This window comes from Nerophis lumbriciformis, linkage group LG19 (assembly GCF_033978685.3).
Source record: "Nerophis lumbriciformis linkage group LG19, RoL_Nlum_v2.1, whole genome shotgun sequence".
In the NCBI taxonomy this organism is placed as follows: Eukaryota; Metazoa; Chordata; class Actinopteri; order Syngnathiformes; family Syngnathidae; genus Nerophis; species Nerophis lumbriciformis.
In genome coordinates this window covers 17007902-17034124 of record NC_084566.2, presented here as the reverse complement: position 1 = coordinate 17034124, position 26223 = coordinate 17007902, and the positions used below count along the sequence as shown (strand labels likewise).

The following is a 26223-nucleotide window of genomic DNA, read 5'->3' as shown; positions in this document are numbered from 1 at the left end:
CCCGACCCGACCCGACCTGCGGATAAAATCTAATTTTTTTAAATTTCATCCGCCCGATCCGCGGACTCCGCGGTTGTGCCCGCAAACCGAGCATCTCTAGTGGCTCACCTTCGACAGCGGTGTAGCGTGCAAGGACGGGAGTGGAAGAAGTGTCAAAAGATGGAGCTAACTGTTTTAATGACATTCAGACTTTACTTCAATCAATAACGGAGCAGCATCTTCTCATCCGGACAACAACGCCGGAAATGTGTCCCGTGTAAAAACGTTCGACCCGAACTCTCTAAAAAACAAAGACCCTTGGGTGAATTATTTACACACACTACACCGGTATGTTTTAGCGCTTCAATAGCGAGATATAAGTTAGAACTTAACGCTATACTTTAAATGGCAAAAAAAAAAAAAAATGGCAACAGCGGAGGCTGAATGTTCCATAACAAGAAGATAGAGGAAAAAAAAGAAGCCTATCGACTACGGTGTCGGCACGGACTACAAAAGCGGACACAGGAAAATTTTCAGGACTTATACAAATCCCAAATACAGATCAGCAGGTACCAGGTAAGAAAAGTTGCGTTTGCATAATATTGCAAGACAACACGCCAGATAATATGTCTGGTAATGGGTGCCATTTTGCGGTTCTTATACAAGCACCATAATAATACTTGTATGTTGAAGTACAGTTCGTCAGACTACGGTAGCCATAATGCTCCAACAATCCATCAAGCGGAAGTCATACTAAAACATCTTGAGAGATTTTTGAGCGCCGTGTGTAATGTTCTATATTCTCAATGGAACATTTAAAGTTTTGGTGTTGTTTACTGGCCTCATATTACAGTCTACACGTATCTCTTATGTGTGACTGCCATCTACTGGTCACACTTAACATTACACCATGTACCAAATAAAATAGCTTTGAGGTCGTAAGCACAACCAGAATTATTCCGTACATTAGGCGCACCGGGTTATAAGGCGCACTGTCGATTTTTGAGAAAATGAAAGGATTTTAAGTGCGCCTTGCAAAAAATACGGTACACTGAATTTAAATATCAGTATCAGCTGCCAAGAGGTAACTTTACTTTAAATCAATCAATCAATCAATCAATGTTTATTCATATAGCCCTAAATCACAAGTGTCTCAAAGGGCTGCACAAGCCACAACGACATCCTCGGTACAAAGCCCACATAAAAAAAAAGAACAACAGCGTTCTATAACCGTGTTCTATAACCTTCCAAAAGATTAAAACAAACAATACAGTGCTCATAAGTAACACTAGTCAACTATTTTACGTTTTGAAGACGTGCAGTGGTGTGGAGCATTCAAGTATAAAAAAACAATATTATTCTTAATATTCTTTTAATATGGTGGTAGTGTAATGTCATTATGTAACTTATAATGAAATAGGCTAATAAAAAGGCTTTTTAGGGGTCATACTAGGATTTTTTCTACATTTAAAACACTTCCTTGAGGCCTACATAGCATGTAACGATGTTTCTTTGGTAAAACTTTTGCATAAATTATACTTTACAGTATACTTTCCAGCTGCTTTCTGACCAGGATGCGCCATTTGGTGGGCGGTCTTATTTACGTGCCTCCACTTTGACTGCGTCTTCTCCCTGTCAGCCATGTTGTCTTTTTAAGTGATCCCATAGCGAGTCTACTGACAGATATAAGTTCGAACTAGGGTTGTATAGTATAGTTGTATAGAACCGATATACTAATGAATCATATTCAGTACGATACCGCCTCTAAAAAGTACCGTTTCACCCCCGGCGGCCCACCCCCTTTTTCTTTTTACGGGCATGACGGCGCGTCATCGTCACGTCGTAACATTGCTGGTTTTAGGAGCAGAGTAGCATGTTCGGCAGCGCACAATCACGGAGTACTTACAAGCAGACACTTTGTGTAGACAGAAAAGGATAGGAAATATTGAAAATAGAAATAACCTGGTCCCAGGTTAAACTTTGGCCTTTGTATAACCTGCATACAAGTGTAAAACAAATAATATAACATAACAAAAGTCCAATTAAAACATTTCAATGGCAAAGTAATGCAAGGTTAAAAACATAAAAACAATAACTGCTATAACGCTTCATAAGAATGTGAGCCCATTCAGCTTCTTTTCTCATGTTTTCTTCTTGTTGTATGACTTGAGGGGTGTATTTTATCCGTGGCAATTCAGAATCGCATGCATTGAGCGGTGTTCAGAGGTTGCACACTGCGCATACGTCGCATGCTATCAATGTGTGATAAAAGCAAAGGACATGTCGATAACAGGAAGGGGAAAAAGGGAGAAAATGTGTCCACGTTATTAAATGTCATCACGTTTTAGCTTTTGACGCACAATAATCAATCACTGTGGGCGTCTGTTTTCCGTGCGAGGAAGAGAACTACTGCTGATACATCCCTTGGTGATTGCACTCAGCCAAAAAGACACAAAAAACACAGCAACAGCTAATCAATAAACACACGAGTACCTGCACGTGAGGCAGAGTGACAACAACAGGCTTAAAAGGGGCCCTATTATTGAAAACCAACTTTTTTTACTCAGGGGTGTCAAACTCGTTTTCATTGAGGGCCACATCGCAGTTATGCTTGCCCTCAGAGGGCCGCTTTTAACAATGAGTAATATATGAACATACATATATTATATATGTATTATATATATATATATATATACTGTATATAATACATTAATAATATTTTTTTTTACATAAGCTGCAAAAAAAATATTACCATTTTACTTTAAAAACTGGCAACTCAGTCACCATAATTTTACTGTAAAAGCAGTGGGGTTTTTTACAGCATATACAAAAAATGTATAAATGGAATGGAATGGAGAAACAATACCAGTGTTTTTAGCGGTAAAATTCAATCAACAGAACTGCCAGTTTTTTTAAAATTATAAAATCTTGTTTTAATGTTTTTTTTTTGTTTTGTTTTTTTAATGTTTTAGTGTCTTACTGTGTATGGAAAAAAAACAGGACCAACGTTGATTTTACGGTAAAATCTATTGTAAATTTTACAGTGATCATTTGTTTTGAAATCATAAGTCAAGCAGATATTTAAGTACTAGAGATGTCTGATAATATCGGCCTACCGATAATATCGGCCGATAAATGCTTTAAAATGTAATATCGGAAATTATTGGTATCGGTTTTTATTTTTTTATTTTTTTTTATTAAATCAACATAAAAACACAAGATACACTTACAATTAGTGCACCAACCCCAAAAAAACTCCCTCCCCCATTTACACATATTCACACAAAAGGGTTGTTTCTTTCTGTTATTAATATTCTGGTTCCTACATTATATATCAATATATATCAATACAGTCTGCAAGGGATACAGTCCGTAAGCACACATGATTGAGCGTGCTGCTGGTCCACTAGTAGTATTAACCTTTAACAGTTAATTTTACTAATTTTCATTAATTACTAGTTTCTATGTAACTGTTTTTATATTGTTTTACTTTTTTTTTATTCAAGAAAATGTTTTTAATTTATCCATCCATCCATCCATCCATCCATCCATCTTCTTCCGCTTATCCGAGGTCGGGTCGCGGGGGCAGCAGCCTAAGCAGGGAAGCCCAGACTTCCCTCTCCCCAGCCACTTCGTCCAGCTCCTCCCGGGGGATCCCGAGGCGTTCCCAGGCCAGCCGGGAGACATAGTCTTCCCAACGTGTCCTGGGTCTTCCTCGTGGCCTCCTACGTGGACATGCCCTAAACACCTCCTTAGGGAGGCGCTCGGGTGGCATCCTGACCAGATGCCCGAACCACCTCATCTGGCTCCTCTCGATGTGGAGGAGCAGCGGCTTTACTTTGAGCTCCCCCCGGATGACAGAGCTTCTCACCCTATCTCTAAGGGAGAGCCCCGCCACCCGGCGGAGGAAACTCATTTCGGCCGGTTGTACCCGTGATCTTGTCCTTTCGGTCATAACCCAAAGCTCATGACCATAGGTGAGGATGGGAACGTAGATCGACCGGTAAATTGAGAGCTTTGCCTTCCGGCTCAGCTCCTTCTTCACCACAACGGATCGATACAGCGTCCGCATTACTGAAGACGCCGCACCGATCCGCCTGTCGATCTCACGATCCACTCTTCCCTCACTCGTGAACAAGACTCCGAGGTACTTGAACTCCTCCACTTGGGGCAAGATCTCCTCCCCAACCCGGAGATGGCACTCCACCCTTTTCCGGGCGAGAACCATGGACTCGGACTTGGAGGTGCTGATTCTCATCCCAGTCGCTTCACACTCGGCTGCGAACCGATCCAGTGAGAGCTGAAGATCCTGGCCAGATGAAGCCATCAGGACCAAATCATCTGCAAAAAGCAGAGACCTAATCCTGCAGCCACCAAACCGGATCCCCTCAACGCCTTGACTGCGCCTAGAAATTCTGTCCATAAAAGTTATGAACAGAATCGGTGACAAAGGGCAGCCTTGGCGGAGTCCAACCCTCACCGGAAACGTGTCCGACTTACTGCCGGCAATGCGAACCAAGCTCTGACACTGATCATACAGGGAGCGGACCGCCACAATCAGACAGTCCGAAACCCCATACTCTCTGAGCACTCCCCACAGGACTTCCCGAGGGACACGGTCGAATGCCTTCTCCAAGTCCACAAAGCACATGTAGACTGGTTGGGCAAACTCCCATGCACCCTCAAGGACCCTGCCGAGAGTATAGAGCTGGTCCACAGTTCCACGACCAGGACGAAAACCACACTGTTCCTCCTGAATCCGAGGTTCGACTATCCGGCGTAGCCTCCTCTCCAGTACACCTGAATAGACCTTACCGGGAAGGCTGAGGAGTGTGATCCCACGATAGTTAGAACACACCCTCCGGTTCCCCTTTTTAAAGAGTGGAACCACCACCCCGGTCTGCCAATCCAGAGGTACTGCCCCCGATGTCCACGCAATGCTGCAGAGTCTTGTCAACCAAGACAGCCCTACAGCATCCAGAGCCTTAAGGAACTCCGGGCGGATCTCATCCACCCCCGGGGCCTTGCCACCGAGGAGCTTTTTAACTACCTCAGCAACCTCAGCCCCAGAAATAGGAGAGCCCACCACAGATTCCCCAGGCACTGCTTCCTTATAGGAAGACGTGTTGGTGGGATTGAGGAGGTCTTCGAAGTATTCCCTCCACCGATCCACAACTTCCGCAGTCGAGGTCAGCAGAACACCATCCGCACCATACACGGTGTTGGTAGTGCACTGCTTCCCCTTCCTGAGGCGGCGGATGGTGGTCCAGAATCGCTTCGAAGCCGTCCGGAAGTCGTTTTCCATGGCTTCCCCGAACTCCTCCCATGTCCGAGTTTTTGCCTCCGCGACCACTGAAGCCGCACACCGCTTGGCCTGTCGGTACCTGTCCGCTGCCTCAGGAGTCCCATGAGCCAAAAGAACCTGATAGGACTCCTTCTTCAGCTTGACGGCATCCCTCACCGCCGGTGTCCACCAACGGGTTCTAGGATTACCGCCACGACAGGCACCAACTACCTTGCGGCCACAGCTCCAATCAGCCGCCTCGACAATAGAGGTGCGGAACATGGTCCACTCGGACTCAATGTCCAGCACCTCCCTCGTGACATGTTCAAAGTTCTTCCGGAGGTGGGAATTGAAACTCTCTCTGACAGGAGACTCTGCCAGACGTTCCCAGCAAACCCTCACAATGCGTTTGGGCCTGCCAGGTCTGTCCGGCATCCTCCCCCACCATCGCAGCCAACTCACCACCAGGTGGTGATCGGTAGAAAGCTCCGCCCCTCTCTTCACCCGAGTGTCCAAAACATGAGGCCGCAAATCCGATGACACAACTACAAAGTCGATCATAGAACTGCGGCCTAGGGTGTCCTGGTGCCAAGTGCACATATGGACACCCTTATGCTTGAACATGGTGTTCGTTATGGACAATCCGTGACGGGCACAAAAGTCCAATAACAAAACACCACTTGGGTTCAGATCCGGGCGGACATTCTTCCCAATCACGCCTCTCCAGGTTTCACTGTCGTTGCCAATATGAGCGTTGAAGTCCCCCAGTAGAACGAGGGAATCACCCGGGGGAGCACTCTCAAGTACTCCCTCGAGTGAATCCAAAAAGGGTGGGTACTCTGAGCTGCTGTTTGGCGCGTAAGCGCAAACAACAGTCAGGACCCGTCCCCCCACCCGAAGGCGGAGGGAAGCTACCCTCTCGTCCACCGGGTTGAACTCCAACATGCAGGCTCTGAGCCGGGGGGCAACAAGAATTGCCACCCCAGCCCGTCGCCTCTCACTGCTGGCAACGCCAGAGTGGAAGAGAGTCCAGCCCCTCTCGAGAGAACTGGTTCCAGAGCCCTTGCTGTGCGTCGAGGTGAGTCCGACTATATCCAACCGGAACTTCTCTACCTCGCGCACTAGCTCAGGCTCCTTCCCCCCCAGCGAGGTGACGTTCCACGTCCCAAGAGCTAGCTTCTGTAGGCGAGGATCGGACCGCCAAGTGCCCTGCCTTCGGCTACCGCCCAGCTCACATTGCACCCGACCTCTATGGCCCCTGCTATGGGTGGTGAGCCCATTGGAGGGGGGACCCACGTTGCCTCTTCGGGCTGTGCCCGGCCGGGCCCCATGGGGACAGGCCCGGCCACCAGGCGCTCGCCATCGTGCCCCAACTCCGGGCCTGGCTCCGGAGGGGGGCCCCGGTGACCCGCGTCCGGGCGAGGGAAATCTGAGTCTCGGTTCTTGCATTTCCATAGAAGTCTTCGAGCTGCTCTTTGTCTGATCCCTCACCTAGGACCTGTTTGTCTTGGGAGACCCTACCAGGGGGCATGGAAGCCCCCGGACAACATAGCTCCTAGGATCATTGGGACACGCAAACTCCTCTACCACGTTAAGGTGGCAGCTCAGAGAGGAGGTTTTTTTTTTAATTTATCTCATTTTATTTTATTAATATTTTAAAAAAAGGACCTTATCTTCACCATACATGGTTGTCCAAATTAGGCATAATAATGTGTTAATTCCACGACTGTATATATCAGTATCGGTTGATATCGGTATTGGTTGATATCATTATCGGTAATTAAAGAGTTGGACTATATCGGAATATCGGATATCGGCAAAAAGCCATTATCGGACATCCCTATTAAGTACATTATTTATCTTTATTTAAAAAAAAAAAAAAATTTTGGAATACATGATAATATATTATTTGGATTTTGATAATATTGAATTTTAAAATATGTGCAATTGCATGCAGTAAATTATTTTTAATGTCAAAAGTGAAAGAACAAATATACTTAGTAAGAAAAGATTAAGCATTTTATTAATGCATTTTATTTCCAGGCTTTCGCGGGCCACATAAAATAATGTGGCGGGCCAGATTTGGCCCCCGGGCCTTGAGTTTGACACTTGTGCTCTGGGTTGTGTTCGGTCGCATGACTTTTGAACGGAAGTAAACAAAGTGGTGGGCCACCAAACCAAGATGGCTACTGTGCAGCAAACAGAGTGTGAACTGTCTGAGTACGCAAGGGGCCTCGATCTTACCGTTAAACGCAGATGCAACCAAAAATAAAACAATAAAATAGAATCTATCCCTATACTTTATCAAAAAAAGTTTGTCAAGGGTTATCTGTCGGTCGCGTTCCCAGACATGTCGAACTATCTTTTGCTCCAGACGTCAACAGATGAAAATTTGGAAAAGCATGGAGGTCTACAATTTATTTGTGTGTGGCTGGGTCAAGGACATCGGTATCAAGACTCTCCCGGATAAATATGCATCGTTCTTGCTCGGGTAGGTTGCATTTCATGATTTAACGTCACGTCTACAACCATTTTTGTTGATGCTGTTGTTGCACGCGCCGTTTATGAGTAGCGTGTAGGGTTGTACGGTATCCATCCATCCATCAATTTTCTACCGCTTGTCCCTTTTGGGGTCGCGGGGGGTGCTGGAGCCTATCTCAGCTGAATTCTTGTGGAAGGCGGTGTACACCCTGGACAAGTCGCCACCTCATCACAGAACCAACACAGATAGACAGACAACATTCACACTCACACACTAGGGCCAATTTAGTGTTGCCAATCAATCTACCCCCAGGTGCATGTCTTTGGAGGTGGGAGGAACATTGCTGGTTTTGCGAGCAGAGGAGCATGTTCGGCAGCGCACAATCGCAGAGTACTTACAAGCAGACACAGTGTGTAGACAGAAAAGGGAGAACGGACGCATTTTGGTATCATTCAATCAAAACTAATGTAAAGTATCAAACAACAGAAGAATAAGTGATTATTACATTTTAACAGAGGTGTAGATAGAACATGTTGAAACAGAAAAAAAACAGATAACAGTAACTGAACAAGTGGATTAATAATCAACTTTTACAGCTTGTCCTTTATCATTTTGACAAAATAATAGAATGATAAATGACACAATATGTTACTGCATAAGTCAGCAGACTAATTAGGTGCCTTTGTTTGCTTACTTACTACTAAAAGACAAGTTGTCTAGTATGTTCACTATTATATTTAAGGACAAAATAGTTTTTCAATTGCAATAAGAAACATATGTTTAATGTACCGTAATATTTTTTGTTAAAATAAAGGCAAAAATGCCACTTTTTTGTGGTCCCCTTTCTTCAGAAAAGTACAGAAAAGTATCGAAATACATTTTGGTACCGGTACTAAAATATTGGTATCGCGATAACCCTAGTAGCGTGTTATTCCCTTTTTTATGGAAATATAACTATAGATGTCAACATTGTGTATGTGCTGAAAGTTTCATTTATGATTGCGGCCTTTGGTAGATTTTGCTGACATTTGATTTCTTTTCATTTCGACTGACCGAATTTGTGCTTTATAACACTTGTAGCAAAAATGTGTTTTAAAAACGCCAAAGCAAGATAACATACAATTAATATCAAAATAATACTTATCTGGGAAATACTAAACGTTAAAAGTATATCAAACAAACCTTTAATGAAGTGATCACTGGAACTTGTGCGTTCTTGGACTGGAGTCGTCCCGCTTTTTTTTTTGTCGTCTTTCATAAAATCTTTTGCCCTTCTTGATTACCTCTCGAGGAACTCTGAAGAAACGTTGACCCTTTTCGCTATCTAAACGGGTCCAACAGCCTAAAATACAGGTGTCAAACTCAGATCTGCCCCGCCATATCATTTTGAATGGCCTTGTGAAAGCTTGGAAATAATATGCATCAAAGAAGTTCTTTATTTTTCTATTTGGACAGAAAAAAAAGACATGTACTGCATGCAGTTATATATATTTTAAACTTTATCCTTCTAATAATGCAACAGATATTATCTGTCAAATTGTACACTATAAACATGACAATATACATTTTTAAAAACAGCTCGGTCTCCAGAATCCTACCATAAGAAAAAAAACAGTGGTACCATTTTTACATTTACAGTAATACACTGTGAAAACAGCAACAATATATTTTATGCAAGAAAACAAACAAAAAACTGGCAGCTCAATCACCAGAATTTTAGAGTAAAATAGTGTAACCATTTTACTGTAGATTTTATGGTAAAATTCTGCCATTTTTTTGACCGCAAAATCCACTTTTTTTTTTTCTTACAGTGTACGTAAAATATACATTTACGAGTGTTGTCCCAATACCAATATGTATTTCGATCATTTTCGGTACTTTTCAATACTTTTCTAAATAAAGGGGACCATAAAAAATTTCATCATTGGCTTTATTTTAACAAAAAAACCTACGTTTCTTATTGCAATTTTGTCCTTAAATAAAATAGTGAACATACTAGACAACTAGACACTTAGTAGTAAGTAAACAAACAAAGGCTCCTAATTAGTCTGCTGACATATGCAGTAACATATTGTGTCATTTATCATTCTATTATTTTGTCAACATTATGAGGGACAAACTGTAAAAATGTATTAATAATCTACTTGTTCATTTACTGTTAATATCTGCTTATTTTCAGTTTCAACATGTTCTGTCTACACTTCTGGTAAAATGTAATAATCACTTATTCTTCTGTTGTTTGGATACCTTACAATTAGTTTTGAATGAGACCACAAATTTGCGTATCGATTCAATACCAAGTAATTACAGGATCATACATTGGTCATATTTAAAGTCCTCATGTGTCCAGGGACTTACTTCCTGAGTTTATAAACATAATATAAATTTTTTTTTAAATGAAAAAAGATTTTGTGACGATAAAAAATATCGATGTAATCATAGTAGTACAGATATGCTCCTGTACTTGGTATCATTACAGTGGATGTCAGGTGTAGATCCACCTATGGCATTTGTTCACATTGTGATGCCGGTGAGCTACGGTGTGTAGTGAAGCATGTTTAGCTATTCCTCGTCCTGCAGGGATGATACTTGTAAGAAACTTACTTTATTTGTCGCCATGGAGGCGAGGATTAGTGATTTAGAAGGAGCTAAAACACTGCAGACTCCGGAGGGACTTTAGCCGCTAGCTAGCAAGCTATGTCTTAAAGCACCTCTTCCTGAGGGCGTTTCAGTCTTATAACTTAACCTTTATCTTTAATTTTTAGACCAAAATTCTTCCGTTCTACCTTTTCTGTCTACACACTGTGTCTGCTTGTAAGTACTCCTTGATTGTGCGCTGCCGAACATGCTCCTCTGCTCGTAAAACCAGCAATGTCATGATGTGATGACGACAGGGGGCGGAGGGTGGGGGACCGGTACTTTTTAGAGGCGGTATAGTACCAAATATGATTCATTAGTATCGCGTTACTATACTAGTACCGGTATACCGTACAACCCTAACATTTACTAATCAAATGCATAGGTAATGGTAATATCATGCAGCTAATCCTTATACATGTATGTTTCTTTTATTAATGTTACAAGCCGCCGGCCCTCTGAGGGCAGCCAAAACTGCAACGTGGTCCTCAATGAAAACGAGTTTGACACCCCTGGCCTAAAACAACGTAAGCAGAAACTATTTTTATTCGAGAAAGGCAAAATGCCGCTAGGAACGCTTTGACAAACAGACTCTCACTGGTCCACCACGTCGATCCTCGCATAGTTAATGAGCCAAATGTGACCTCAGGTGAATACAACCTATTGGTACCTGCTGGTGTATATCTGGGATCCACATATGTCCTTAATAGGGACATCCGATAATGGCTTTTTGCCCATATCCGATATTGTCCAACTCTTTAATTACCGATACCGATATCAACCGATACCGATATATACAGTCGTGGAATTAACACATTATTATGCCTAACTTGGACAACCAGGTATGGTGAAGATAAGGTCCTTTTTTTTAAATTAATAAAATAAAATAAGATAAATAAATTAAAAACATTTTCTTGAATAAAAAAGAAAGTAAAACAATATAAAAACAGTTACATAGAAACTAGTAATTAATGAAATTGAGTACAATTAACTGTTAAAAGTTAGTACTATTAGTGGAGCAGCAGCACGCACAATCATGTGTGCTTACGGACTGTATCCCTTGCAGACTGTATTGATATATATTGATATATAATGTAGGAACCAGAATATTAATAACAGAAAGAAACAACCCTTTTGTGTGAATGAGTGTAAATGGGAGAGGGAGGTTTTTTGGGTTGGTGCACTAATTGTAAGTGTATCTTAAGTGTTTTTTGATGTTGATTTAATTAAAAAATAAAAAATAAAAATAAAAATAAAAAACGATACCGATAATAAAAAAAACGATACCGATAATTTCCGATATTACATTTTAAAGCATTTATCGGCCGATAATATCGGCCTGCCGATTATCTCTAGTCCTGAACATTTAAAATCAAACCGCTGAAGCGTTGCGGGAATATTTATAAAACAATCTTGCCTCCTTCCTCCAAACAAGCTGTTTTTGTGCTTCTTTTGTGACGTTTTTGCCGTGTGTGACGTCAGAGGATTATGTATTCAGAGTGCTTTGACCACAGGATGGTGGAGGGGGTGGTTCAAGTCATTTCATGCTCCAGCACTAGCCAATTTAGGAGGGGGCAAAGGTGATCCGGAGGTTGACAATGCATAAAAAAACAACAAACCAACAGCGCCAGATCAGAGGCTCAAACGCAACAGTGAGGTCAATCGCTCACAGAAGGGGAAATCGGATTTCTTAGTAATGACGCACCTCATTAAACACACGTAGAGCTGCAGGAAGCTAAAGAGGAGAGCTACTGTTGACAGCCCCGCTTTTACTCGTGCCTCAATGAGTCAGACATCGATATTGCAGAATAATATCTCAGCGTCGGCAGCCATTTTTGGAGGAAAATAAGCAACGAGGCCAATTAGGAGATTTGCATTGCTGCAAACTGAGAATGCATCCTCAAGTGCACAAATGTTTGTGTTTGGTGTTTAAAGGAGGACTAATCAATGAGGGTCAGGCTCTGTTGGTCTTTGTTTGCACACAAAAAGACTCGTAAAGTGACTCTTTATTAGAGTCAGCCATGATATAAGCATGACGCGCCAAGCAGGATGTGAATATCAGAGCAAGTATAAATTGCAGAATCACATTTGTCTTTATTAATACAACCTTAAAATACATGATATTGTACATGTAAGTTTTGTACAATAAAGTGGTACTTTGAAATTCAAGTGCACCAGAATATGAGTTTTTCCAGATACAATCTCTTTCTCGGCTAATTGTTATGCTTTAGGTCAGGGGTCCCCAAACTTTTTGATCCGTGGGCCGCATTGGGGTAAAACAATTTGGCCACGGGCCGGGCTATGTATATATATATATATATTTATACATACAGTCGTGGTCAAAAGTTTACATAAAGAACATAATGTCATGGCTGTCTTGAGTATCCAATAATTTCTACAACTCTTATTTTTTTGTGAAAGAGTGATTGGAGCACATACTTGCTGGTCACAAAAAACATTCATGAAGTTTGGTTCTTTTATGAATGTATTATGGGTCTACTGAAAATGTGACCAAATCTGCTGGGTAAAAAGTATACATACAGCAATGTTAATATTTGGTTACATGTCCCTTGGCAAGTTTCACTGCAATAAGGCGCTTTTGGTAGCCATCCACAAGCTTCTGGCAAGCTTCTGGTTGAATTTTTGACCACTCCTCTTGACAAAATTGGTGCAGTTCAGCTAAATTTGTTGGTTTTCTGACATGGACTTGTTTCTTCAGCATTGTCCACACGTCAGGACTTTGGGAAGACCATTCTAAAACCTTAATTCTAGCCTGATTTAGCCATTCCTTTACCACTTTTGACGTGTGTTTGGGGTCATTGTCCTGTTGGAACACCCAATTGCGCCCAAGACCCAACCTCCGAGCTGATGATTTTAAGTTGTCCTGAAGAATTTGGAGGTAGACCTCCTTTTTCATTGTCCCATTTACTCTCTGTAAAGCACCAGTTCCATTGGCAGCAAAACAGGCCCAGAGCATAATACTACCACCACCATGCTTGACGGTAGGGCTGGTGTTCCTGGGTTTAAGGGCTCACCTTTTCTACTCCAAACATATTGCTGGGTATTGTGGCCAAACAGCTCAATTTTTGTTTCATTTGACATCACATGAACAAAGATTAGACCTTCTGGAGGAAAGTGCTGGGGTCAGATGAAACACAAATTTAGTTGTTTTGAAGAAACTAGAATATAAAACATGTTTTCGGTTATTTCACCTTTTTTGTTAAGTACATAACTCCACATGTGTTCATTCGTAGTTTTGATGCCTAAAGTGAAAATCTACAATGTAAATAGTCATGAAAATAAAGAAAATCCATTGAATAAGGTGTGTCCAAACTTTTGGCCTGTACTGTATTTATACTGTGTGTATATATATATATATATATGTATATATATTTCTTCTGGCCACTCGACCATGCAGCCCATTTTTCTTCAAGTGCCTCCTTATTGTGCATCTTGAAACAGCCACACCACAATTTTTCAGAGAGTCCTGTATTTCAGCTGAAGTTATTTGTGGATTTTTCTTTGCATCTCAAACAATTTTCCTGGCAGTTGTGGCTGAATTCTTTGCTGGTCTACCTGAATCCCTCATTTTCCACTTCTTAATCAGCGTTTGAACACTGCTGATTGGCATTCTCAATACCTTGGATATCTATTTATACCCCTTTCCTGTTTTATGCAGTTCAATTACCTTTTCTCGCAGATCCTTTGACAATTATTTTGCCTTCCCCATGACTCAGAATCCAGAAACATCTGTGCAGCACTGGATGAAATATGCAATGGTCTGTCAGAAGCCCAGAAACTCACTGACCTTTTGTACACCCACATTAATTACAAACAAACATGTCACAGGTGAGTATTGGAACCTTGATTAGCCATTCAAACCTGTTTGTGTCAACTTTTGTGCATGTTATCAGATCAAAGTCACTGGGGTATGTAAACTTTTGATCAGGGTCATTTGGGTACTTTCTTTTGTCATTTTGATTTAAAGAGATTAAACACAGTTTTTTGCCAATAAATAGCTTCACACAACCACTAAGCATGAGTGGAAGAAAGGTTTTTGTGTTATCATTCATATTCTCTAAAGAATGGCCAAGAAATCATAAATTCTCCCAGGGTATGTAAACATATGAGCACGACTGTATATACATATATATATATATACACACATATATATATATACACACACACACACACACACACATATATACATATACACATATGTATACATATACACATATGTATATATATATATACATACATATATACACATATATATATATATATATATACACATATATATAGATAGATAGATAGATAGATAGATAGATAGATAGATAGATAGATAGATAGATAGATAGATATATAATCTGTCTCATTGCAGATTAGACAAACTGCCTTTTCCCTACAATGAACAAAAAAAAAGTCATATGTCCACTGATGTTTAAAAACTCTATACCACGGAGTCTATTTTACGTTTCCCAACAATTCCCCCATTTTTTCCCTCATGTAGTAATTGACTGAAAGAGCGTGCACATGATGATGTCACGTTATCGATGGGAAAATGCATTTTGAGACAATATGATTTGCCTGAGCGGCGAGGAGACGGTGAGAGTGGTAGAAAATGGATTGATAGATGGGCTAGAAGGGACATATTTGAAAAAATAAATAAATAAATAAATAAACTTACTCGGGACTACCCGCGGGCCAGATTTTGGACGCTGGTGGGCCATATCTGGCCCGCGGGCTGTAGTTTGGGGACCCCTGCTTTAGGTTGTCGTCCGACCAGATCCAACCAAAACATATGGTCTTACTCGCTAGCAATAGCTTTTAGCTAGAGATGGACATACTTTGGTTTTTCCAACCATGGGAATGAAGAAAGTGAGTTTGAAGGACAGGGCTGAGAAGAAGCGAATTATATGCTGCTAGTCTGCACCATGAGGACGTTCAGGGTTTCCCGCAGCGTTTTGTTGTTAAGGCGGCCACCTTAACAACAAAGAGCCACCGCCTAAACTAACGACAAGATCTCCAGCTACACGTGCGCATTTAAAAAACTATCTCTGTCCCCAAGCAAACGCATACACTGAGTGTCAAATGCATACCAAAATACTGGAGGCGCTGTAGCCTAGGACTTAAGACCATTTTAGCCAATCAGAAACATCCAAAACGTCATTTCCAGAGGCGGCATATAGCAAAAATGGCGGGTCATGGCAAGAAAGAATTATATATGTGGACTGACAGAGAAGTAGGGCTACTTTTAAGCATCGTTTTGGAGTTTAAAGTTAAAAAAAACTCAACAAAGTGTTGACTGGGAAACTTGCCATTCCAAGTATGGTGACATTCTTACCCTATTTTGGAACGGTACGGACTTGGAGGGACATCTGAGGAAGTTCCTCATCGGAAAGAGAACATCACAAAAACAACTATCGTCAGTAAACTGAAAACGATTTGTGGAAAGTACTGACAAGCAGTCGACGCAGGTGGAAGAAGTGGTTACGATAGAGTTGTTTTGCTGTACTTCGAACTATGCGAGTAGATCTGGGGCGGTTCTCCGTCAACTACATCCATTCAATTTGGAATAGTAACATCAGATATTGACACGAGCTCTCACAGGAGTTTGGATTCTCCATTCACCCTTGACAGCCTGGTCACAGACAAAGACTTGCCGAATGATGTACAAGAGCAGCAAGATTCCAATAGGAGCAATCCACAATCTTCTGTGGTGAAAGAGAGAAGAGGTCTACTTCAGGTATGTGGGCGCTAACTTAATTGCGAGGAAGTAATATTGTTAAAAGGCAGATAGATGTATATCTGGGGCATCAAAACATTTTTTATATGAACTGCACTGCAATAACAAATGCTCTCAGATGACCACTTTCAACAATGTGGAATCATATTTTGCCCATTTGTTTTAATATTATTATTGGTTGACAACAGTGTGACAAAAATACTTGCTTTGGAATCAGAAGTCAAGATGGCGAGCATATATTAAAGTTCAGCTGTTTTAGATGTATTTAAATAGGGTTGTATTAAAAATGCTTTGAGTAGTTTCTTGTAATAAATAATATTGAGTTAAGTAACACTGCAGTTGCATCAAATTGTCTTTTTTCTGTCAAAATTAAAATACCTCCAAGTGCTTTATTGACACACATTGTTTCCCGACGATGTTGAGGGCCATTTGACATGTTGTACATAACATGTCACTATCTTACACTTGTGCTAAAGTGGGTTTATCCCAAATAATGTATTCAGGATTATTGAATGTAATTTTGTAGAAATCCTTATAAAAAATTATTTATTTTTTTCCACTTGGCAAAACTCAACAGCCACAAGCACGAGAGACTAAAACGAAACTTTCAATCGAGACAAAAAAGTTAAAGTTAAAGTACCAATGATTGTCACACACACACACACTAGGTGTGGCGAAATTATTCTCTGCATTTGACCCATTACCCTTGATCACCCCCTGGGAGGTGAGGGGAGCAGTGAGCAGCAGCGATGGCCACGCCCGGGAATCGTTTTTGGTGATTTAACCCCCAATTCCAACCCTGGATGCTGAGTGCCAAGCAGGGAGGTAATGGCTCCCATTTTTATAGTCTTTGGTATGGCTCGGTCGGGGTTTTAACTCACGACCTACCGATCTCAGGGTGGACACTCTAACCAAGTTGCTGAATGCAGTAGAAGAAGACATCCAGGTAAAGAAAAGACCTCTGGACATGATGGAGACATCAGAGAAGCGATCGTCTGACAATTTAGACAAACTAACATGGAATTACTAAGTCAAAATATTGACTCATAACAATGACATACTTAGTATCTCCGGTAACTAGGACTGTTTTGTTTTTTGTTTATACTTTACGGAAAAAATATCGAGATATAAATCGCATAACGCCATTCTGCAAATGGAGCGGAAAACACAACCAAAAATTGTAGGCTTCTTTAATTATCTAATATTTGTATTTATTATAAGATGTTATTTGGTTATTTTTTTAATAAACAATGTCTTCAATGTAATCAGAGTCTTTAGTCTATTGCCCCCCCCCCAGGCTGTGGTGGCAGCGATGAGGTGGAGACGTGATGGTGACAGGCCGAGTTACACTGTTCCTTCTACCCACCCACCCACCCCCTTCCCCGTCCTGCCACCTCCCACCACCTTAACTAACACATTTACTGGGGGAAACACTGACGTTACAATAATATCCAAAGACATGTTACATGTTAAAACTATAGTATTTCAGGAAGGAGGTGCAAGCACCAATTAAACCAATTGAAATGGATTTCAAAGTTGTTTCGCTATGCAAGTTTTTAAAAGGTACGAGCTGCGTCGCAGAACAATTAAACTCGTATCCCAAGGTACTTACAGTATGGATCATAATTCCAAATGTATTACAGGGTCATCTTTTTTTCTCAATGTAAAATACTTCCCTGAGGTCTACATAACATGTGATGGTGGTTCTTTGGTCAAAATGTTGCATAGATGATGTTTTACAGATCATCTTCAAACCGCTGTCTGACAGTCTCTGCAGGACGTGCCGTTTTGTGGGCGGTCTTATTTACGTGCCAAAATCCTCTTCCAGACCGAGCACCCTTCGATTGCGTCTCCACCCTGTCAGCCACGTTGTAGGTTTTGTGCGCGTCCATATTGAGTCTACCGACAGACATCAGTTAGAAATATACGTTACTTCAAAGTCATAGTAAAAACATTTAAGACAGATTTTTGAGTACCATGTGTAATGTTATTTATTTTCATTTTTATGTTAGCATACTGGCATGACTCTCGATAAGTGCACATAAGCACGAGAACTGGTGTAACTTTAATGTCCGTTTCTTATAGCGAGTAAAGAGGACTGAAACACGGTGTAGTGGAGCTTTTGCCATTAATTAATCGTGACGTTTTTAATCATGGTAACAACAAAAATGATAAATAATTGCATCTCTACTTGTATTCACCTGTCCCTTCTGCACAATAATAAAGTACCTTTGGACCAGTTTAATTTAAACACAATCTCCATCCCTACATCAGTTTGCATCAGTTTGGTGGTCTTTGGCCTGGAAAACATTGAAGACCCCTGCTTTATCGCTGACACACAACTCCATCTCAAAATAGCCTTTAATCCAGGGGTGCCCATTACGTTGATCGCGAGCTAGGGTGTGCCAGTCGATCACCAGCCAGGCATTAAAAAAAGACCTAAAAATTAGCAATCATAAATTTTCACCAAGACGTCACATGATTGACATTTACGGCACCCGATGGTCTTGTGACATGACACTGGCTGCTGCCAGATCATTATTAAGGAAAAATGACCGACAGGAAGGCAAGAAACACTTTATTTCAACAGACTCTCGCACCATACTCTAAAGACGGACTGCACAGTTCCAGTCTTCACAATAAAAGCGCTGCTTCATCCTGCCTGCGCAAACAAAATAAGAGTCTCAGAAAGCTGGCGATCACAAGCTAGCAAGCTACACAGTTTGCCACCAATGTATTTCTTGTAAAGTGTATAAAAAAAAGAGTATGGAAGCTGGACAAATAAGATGTCAAAAACCAACCACTTTCATGTGGTATTGGACAGAAAGGAGGACCTTTTTTCTCCTCTATTTGAAAATGTGGATGTTATCAGCACTACTGTCTGATTCCAATCAATGAAAGTCATCACAATCAGGTAATATACCAACCTGTATGTGTTAAACATGCTTGTATTATCATTAAACACATTTAACTTGTTAACAAAAACATCTCTTTCATGAATAAATAAAAATTATATATATGAATGAGGTAGATCTCCTCAACTTGGTCAATTAAAAAGTAGCTCGCCTGCAGAAAAAGTGTGGGCACCCCTGGTCTAATCCAATGACTTCCAGTATGTTATCTCTCTACTGTACATCATAAAAGTGGATTAAGCACATGCCCTGGTTTTCTATAACGGGCAATTTGTACACATAATCAAGTTAGTCCTGTTTCCACACATCCACAACAGCACGGGTAATTGCTCATCAAGTCGTTATCGTAAGGCGTGAGTCAGCAACCCGCGGTTTTAGAGCCGCATGCGGCTCTTTAGCGCCGCCCTAGTGGCTCCCTGGACCTCTTTCAGAGATGTGTGAAAATGGAAAAAATATATATTTTTGGTTTTAATATATTTTCTGTAGGAGAACAACCATGACACAAACCTTCCTAATTGTTAGAAATCCCACTGTTTATGTTCTACATGCTTCACCGATGAGGGTATTTGGCGAGCACCGTTTTGTCCTACTCATTTCAGCGATCCTTGAACTCATCGTAGTTTGTTTACATGTACAACTTTCTCCGACGCTGCCACAGTAAGACGTGTTTTATGCCATCCCTTTGTCTCATTTTGCACACCAGTTTTATGCTGTGCGTAAATTCATAAAGGTGAACTTTGTTGATGTTATTGATTTGCTAGAGTGCTTATCAGACATATTTGGTCAGTGCATGACTGCGAGCTAATCGATGCTAACATGCTATTTAGGCTAGCTGTATGTACATATTGCATCATTATGCCTCGTTCGTAACTATATTTGAGATCATTTAATTTCCTTTACTTATGTCCTCTGTGTATTTAATGTATATTTGCATGTCTCATGACACATTATATGTATGTAATATTTGCTGCATTTCTCATAGTTGTTTGTGTGCCATGTTGTTCCAGACCACAGCAAACGTTACCGTGCTTGCAAAGATTGTAATAAATCCATTAGAAGAAGACCGCCTGCCGTTTCCTTAAACCTGGACACACACATCTATAATTTTGGCCATCCTGCGCAAGTAATTTCCAGATGTTATCTCATCCTGTGAGAAGCCTCCATTCTACTAATGATTTCCAATGTTGCAAAAATGTGTAGAATAAAAATTAAAATACAACATTTCTGTCAACAAAGATTTTCCTCAGCATTTGATGGTAAAAAAAAAAGTACCAATGATTGTCACACACAGACTTGGTGTGGTGAGATTATCCTCTGCATTTGAGCCATCACCCTTGATCACCCCCTGGGAGGTGAGGGGAGCAGTGAGCAGCAGCGGTGGCCACGCCCGGGAATCATTTTTGGTAATTTAACCCCCAATTCCAACCCTTGATGCTGAGTGCCAAGCAGGGAGGTAATGGGTCCCATTTTTATAGTCTTTGGTAGTAGGCTAATATAGATACTTACATCATGGGTTGCCTTTATTCTAACACTTATATACGACTTTTTATTGTTTGTGGCTCCAGCCAGATTTTATTTTTTGTATTTTTGGTCCAATATGGCTCTTTGAACATTTTGGGTTGCCGACCCCTGTCTTGTAGCAACAATTGTTCACATTGTTGCAGTTTTCTTTATAAATGAAATCTTTGAATGAGTCGCTCTGCTGCCCTATTTTGCATTTACTCCCCATAACTACACATCCAGGTCGTAACTTAAGGTGTATTAAAGCACACCACGAGACCATCTGATGCACTTCAGCATGCATCCACGCAGGTATACACGCCTCAAACGTGACAAGTCATTCATCATTATCTCTCACCATCACTGGGAGAGAAAAAAGCTACAACTTTCAAAATAAAAGCCGCAACGATGGCCTCCACTTGTGGAGCTTCGGACAAGACACAATGAGAAAGAGGAAAAATTAAAGAAAAGTCTTACGTCTTCATCTTCTCGCATGCATTTCTTGCGGCACTGGACGTGGCTGAGCCGCGCGTCCGCCAGGGACGCGGGGTTCTTGCTCTCCTCGTCCGCCACCTGCGCGCCGAGCAGGCGGCTGGCCTCAGGGGGCTGCGGGAAGGAATTGGTGGTGTTGATCTTCCCGGTGAATCTCTGGTACAACGAAGCCATGTCGGCGGGGTCCCGCACAGGGAGCGGGTCGTGCCGGAGGAGAGTCAGCCCGCAATGCTCATGGTGGCTCCCGCAGCCCGGAGTGATAGATGCGTGTAATATTGGCACAGATGTCCTCTTCAGCTTTGTCCGTGTGCTGCGCGTCCTCCTCTGCATGCACGCCACGTTGTCTCCCCTGCCGCCTCACAGACAGGCGAGAGGCGGAGGAGCCCGCTTTGCCATCACATGAACGGGGTCCTGCGTGCACAATGGCGGGGCGAGGCGGAAAAAAGGTGTGCGGGAGGGCTGATTTGAACGTGGACGTGGACGTGACCCCCGGCATTGACGCAAAGAAGGACGCACGTACTCTGTGCGCGCACACGCACTCTGCACAAGAAGCGTTCTTTAAGCGCACACCTTTCCAACATCGTTATATTGCATTTATATATTTTATTTTAATTGTTATAGATGAGTCATGGAATTGTCGCAGAACTAGTTCATTATTATGGACCCACGCAGGCAGACAGGACGGAGTTCGAGTGCCTCTCTGTGGCGACAGGTTGCCAGATGTCACCGGAAAAGTCACCAAACCATGCCTATGTGTAAACGTCTAACAATGCAGCATGTCTAATTTTATATTAGTACAGAGAGAAATTCTTTATACAAAACCCAAAACCAGTGAAGTTGGCACGTTGTGTAAATCAACCAATCATCAATCAATCAAAGTTTATTCATATACCCCTAAATCACGAGTGTCTCAAAGGGCTGCACAAGCCACAGCGACATCCTCTGCTCAGATCCCACATCAGGGCAAGGGAAAAACTCAACCTAATGGGCTACAATGAGAAACCTTGGAGGGGACCGCAGATGTGGGGACCCCCACAAAGGAGAGGGAGGGGGGGCAGATCAACTAGTCTAAAAGGGGGGTCTATTTAAAGGCTAGAGTATACAAATGAGTTTTAAGATGGGACTTAAATGCTTCTACTGGATCGTAATTAAAAACAGAATACAATGATTTGCAAATGCTTTTCAACCTATATTCAATTAAATAGACTGCAAAGACAAGACACTTAGCATTCGAACTGATAAACGTTGTAATTTTTTTTCAAAATATTAGCTCATTTGGAATTTGATGCCTGCAACATGTTTCAAAGAAGTGGCAAAAAAGACTGAGAAAGATGAGGAATGCTCGTCAAACGCTTATTTGGAACATCCCACAGGTGAACAGGCTAATTGGGAACAGGTGGGTGCCATGATTGGGTAAAAAAGCAGCCTCCATGAAATGCTCGGTCATTCACAAACAAGGATGGGGCGAGGGTCACCACTTTGTGAACAAAAGCGTGAGCAAATTGTCCAACAGTTTAAGAACTACATTTCTCAACGGGCTATTGCAAGGAATTTAGGGATTTCACCATCTACGGTCCGTAATATCATCAAAAGGTTCAGAGAATCTGGAGAAATCACTGCACGTACAAACGTGACAAGTTATTCATCATTATCTCTCACCATCATTGGAAAAAGCTACAACTTTCAAAATAAAAGCCGCAACGATGGCCTCCACTTGTGGAGCTTCGGACAAGAAATGATGAGAAAGAGGAAAAATAAAATAAAAGTCTTACGTCTTCATCTTCTCGCATGCATTTCATTGCAACATTGAATGCCTGTGACCTTCGATCCCTCAGGTTGTACTGCATCAAAAACCGACATCAGTGTGTAAAGGATATCACCACACGGGCTCACGAACACTTCAGAAAACCACTGTCAGTAACTACAGTTTGTCGCTACATCTGGAAGTGCAAGTTAAAACTCTACTATGTAAAGCGAAAGCCATTTATCAACAACACCCAGAAACGCCGCCGGCTTCGCTGGGCTCGAGCTCATCTAAGATGGACTTGTGCAAAGTGGAAAAGTGTTCTGTGATCTGAGGAGTCCACATTTCAAATTGTTTTGGACACTGTGGACGTATGTCCTCCGGACCAAAGAGGAAAATAACCATCCGGATTGTTATAGGTGCAAAGTTCAAAAGCCAGCATCTGTGATAGTATGGGGGTGTATTAGAGCCCAAAGCATGGGTAACTTACACATATGTGAAGGCGCTATTAATGCTGAAAGGTACATACAGGTTTTGGAGCAACATATGTTGCTATCCAAGCAATGTATTTTTCATGGACGCCCCTGCTTATTTCAGCAAGACAATGCCAAGCCACATTCTGCATGTGTTACAACAGCGTGGCTTTGTAGACTGTTGAACAACTTAAGCTGTACTATAAGCAAGAATGGGAAATAATTCCACATGAAAAGCTTCAAAAACTGGTCTGTTGGTTTGAGTGTTGTTAAAAGGAAAGGCCATGTAACACAGTGGTAAAAATGCTCCTGAGCCCACTTTTTGCAATGTGTTGCTGCCATTAAATTTAAAGTTAATGATTATTTGCAAAAAAATTAAGTTTCTCAGTCCGAACATTAAATATCTTGTCTTTGCAATCTATTCATTTGAATATAAGTTGAAAAGGATTTGCAAATCATTGTAAATGGATGGATGGATGGATGTATTCTGTTTTTATTTACAATTTACACAACGTGCCAACTTCACTGGTTTTGGAGTTTATTACATTTTACCACTTTAATTTCAATACGCAAAACCGCGAAAATTGGACAGACTCTTTTAAACGTATAGCAATATAAAGTATTACTTCGAAGCAGCGAGGCGAGCTGCTGTGAAATGATGGACGAGTGGAACGACGGTAAACCACATCAAATACTATTTACTTTGTAAAAATAGTCAGCGACACATCATTTGTGCAGTTCAGTCTCAAACAAATGCTAATGCGAACGCTAAATCTGATGCGTTTATGTTGTCGCCGTGGGATAAACACTGACATTTATTTTTTATTTACAGCTGAAAAGGACCATAAGGACTCGCCTGACCTTCATGAATTCATCATTTACTCCAGGGACCACTTCATGACTGGACATAAGCCTGACTTGTTATGTTAAATCCGTTACACTTTGTTTGTAAAATATATTGTTGCGTGTATTATTGCTTTGCATTTCATTTACTTACACTTTATTAACAGAAATGTGTTTGTTTACATGGTATCACTTTAGAAATAAACTGTACCACTTATTCATCAGCCTGGTATATAAACTACCCTGAACTGTGAAATGCGGGTGAAAACAAAAAACCCAAACTTCTATGGGAACTTAAAAGTTCTTGAACTTTTGATGGAAAAAAGCCTATGGATACTTTTGCTTTTTGGCTTTTGACTTATTTTTTTTAATATCGTATTTGTATTTTTTTTCAATTGCTTTGTGAATTTCTATCCTAAATATCGTAAAGCAAGGATTGTGTTGGAGTTGCTCTATTTTCTTTTACAAATTAATTAACATTCTGAGATTTTTTTGTGAATACAATTTTAAAAATACATTTTTGAAGTTTTATTATAATTTATATACCAAATAGTATATTACGAGAATCGATTCTGAATCGAATTGTCACCCCAAGAATCCGAATCGAATCGTGAGCTGCCCAAAAGATTCCCACCTATTCTGCTGAACAAGCTGTACACTGACTACCTTATTTTTCAGACTATAAGGTGCACTTAAAATCCTTTAATTTTCTCAAAACTCGACAGTGCGCCTTATAACCCGCTGCGTCTAATGTACAGAATAATTTTGGTTGTGCTTACCGACCTTAAAGCTATTGTATTTAGTACATGGTGAAATGATAAGTGTGACTAGTAGATGGCAGTCACACATAAGAGATGGTTGTAGAGTGCAATATGACTCAAGAAAACAACACTAAAATTGTATATGTTCCATTGAAAATACAGAACATTACACACAGCGGTCAAAAATTCATTAAAATGTTTTAGTACGACTTTGGTAAGCTATGAAGCCGCACCGCTTGATGGATTGTACTGTGCTTCAACATACAAGTATTATTTTTGAGTGTACAAAGACATTATCTGGCGTTTTGTTTCGCAATATTATGCAAAGCTACTTTTCTTACCTTCTGGTACCTGCTGATCTGTATTTGGGATCTGCATAAGTCCTGAAAATTTGCACGAGTCCGCCTTTGTAGTTGGTACCGACGCCGTAGTCAGTAAGCTTCTTCTTTTTCTCTACCTTCTTGTTATGGGATATTCATCCTCCGCGGTTGCAATTTCTAATATAAAGTAGTGTAAAGTTCTTACTTATATCTGTCATTAAACTCGCCATGAAAGCGCTAAAACATACCGGTGTAGTGAGTTTACATTATTCACCCAAGGAACTTTAGTTATTAGAGGGTTGCGTTCGGACGGTTTTTCACGGGACACATTTCCGGCGTTGTTGCACTAGTGAGCCACGGATAAGAAGATGCTGCTCCGTTGTTGATTTAAGTAAAGTCTGAATGTCATTAAAACAGTTAGCTCCATCTTTTGACACTTCTTCCACTCCCGTCCTTGCACGCTACACCGCTACAACAAAGATGATGGGGAGAAGACGCTGTCAAAAGTGAGCGACGTAAATAAGATTGCCCACAAAACGGCGCATCCTGAAGCGACTGTCGGAAGCGGCTTGAAGATGATCTGTAAAACATAATCTATGCAACATTTTGACCAAAGAACCACCATCACATGTTATGTAGACCACAGGGAAGTGTTTAACATTTAGAAAAAAAGATAACATGACGATTGTGGGGTGGTATAGCTCGGTTGGTAGAGTGGCCGCGCCCGCAACTTGAGGGTTGCAGGTTCGAACCCCGCTTCCGCCATCCTAGTCACTGCCGTTGTGTCCTTGGGCAAGACACTTTACGCACCTGCTCCCAGTGCCACCCACACTGGTTTAAATGTAACTTAGATATTGGGTTTCACTATGTAAAGCGCTTTGAGTCATTAGAGAAAAAGCGCTATATACATATAATTCACTTCACTTCACCCCTTTAATGCGCCCTATAATCTAGTGTGCCTTTTGTATGAAATAAGACCTGACGACACCTGCTCATCGGCAATGCGCCTTATAATCCGGTGCGCCCTATGGTCCGGAAAATACGGTACTT

General features: G+C 41.3%; 1 protein-coding gene across 3 annotated transcripts in view; it reads right to left on the bottom strand.

Moving 5' to 3' along the window:
- Positions 1-26223, bottom strand: part of LOC133618780 (A-type potassium channel modulatory protein DPP6-like) — a 243107-nt gene that overhangs the window by 175511 nt on the left and 41373 nt on the right. For 2 of the 3 annotated variants that reach the window (XM_061979484.1, XM_061979485.1), the window contains exon 1: positions 21018-21431. The exons of the other annotated variant lie outside the window; for it this stretch is intronic. In XM_061979484.1, coding sequence (XP_061835468.1) covers positions 21018-21362 — 345 coding nt within the window. In that variant the 5' untranslated portion in view covers positions 21363-21431. Of the gene's footprint in view, positions 1-21017; positions 21432-26223 lie in introns of those variants that run through there. 3 annotated transcript variants of the gene reach the window in all.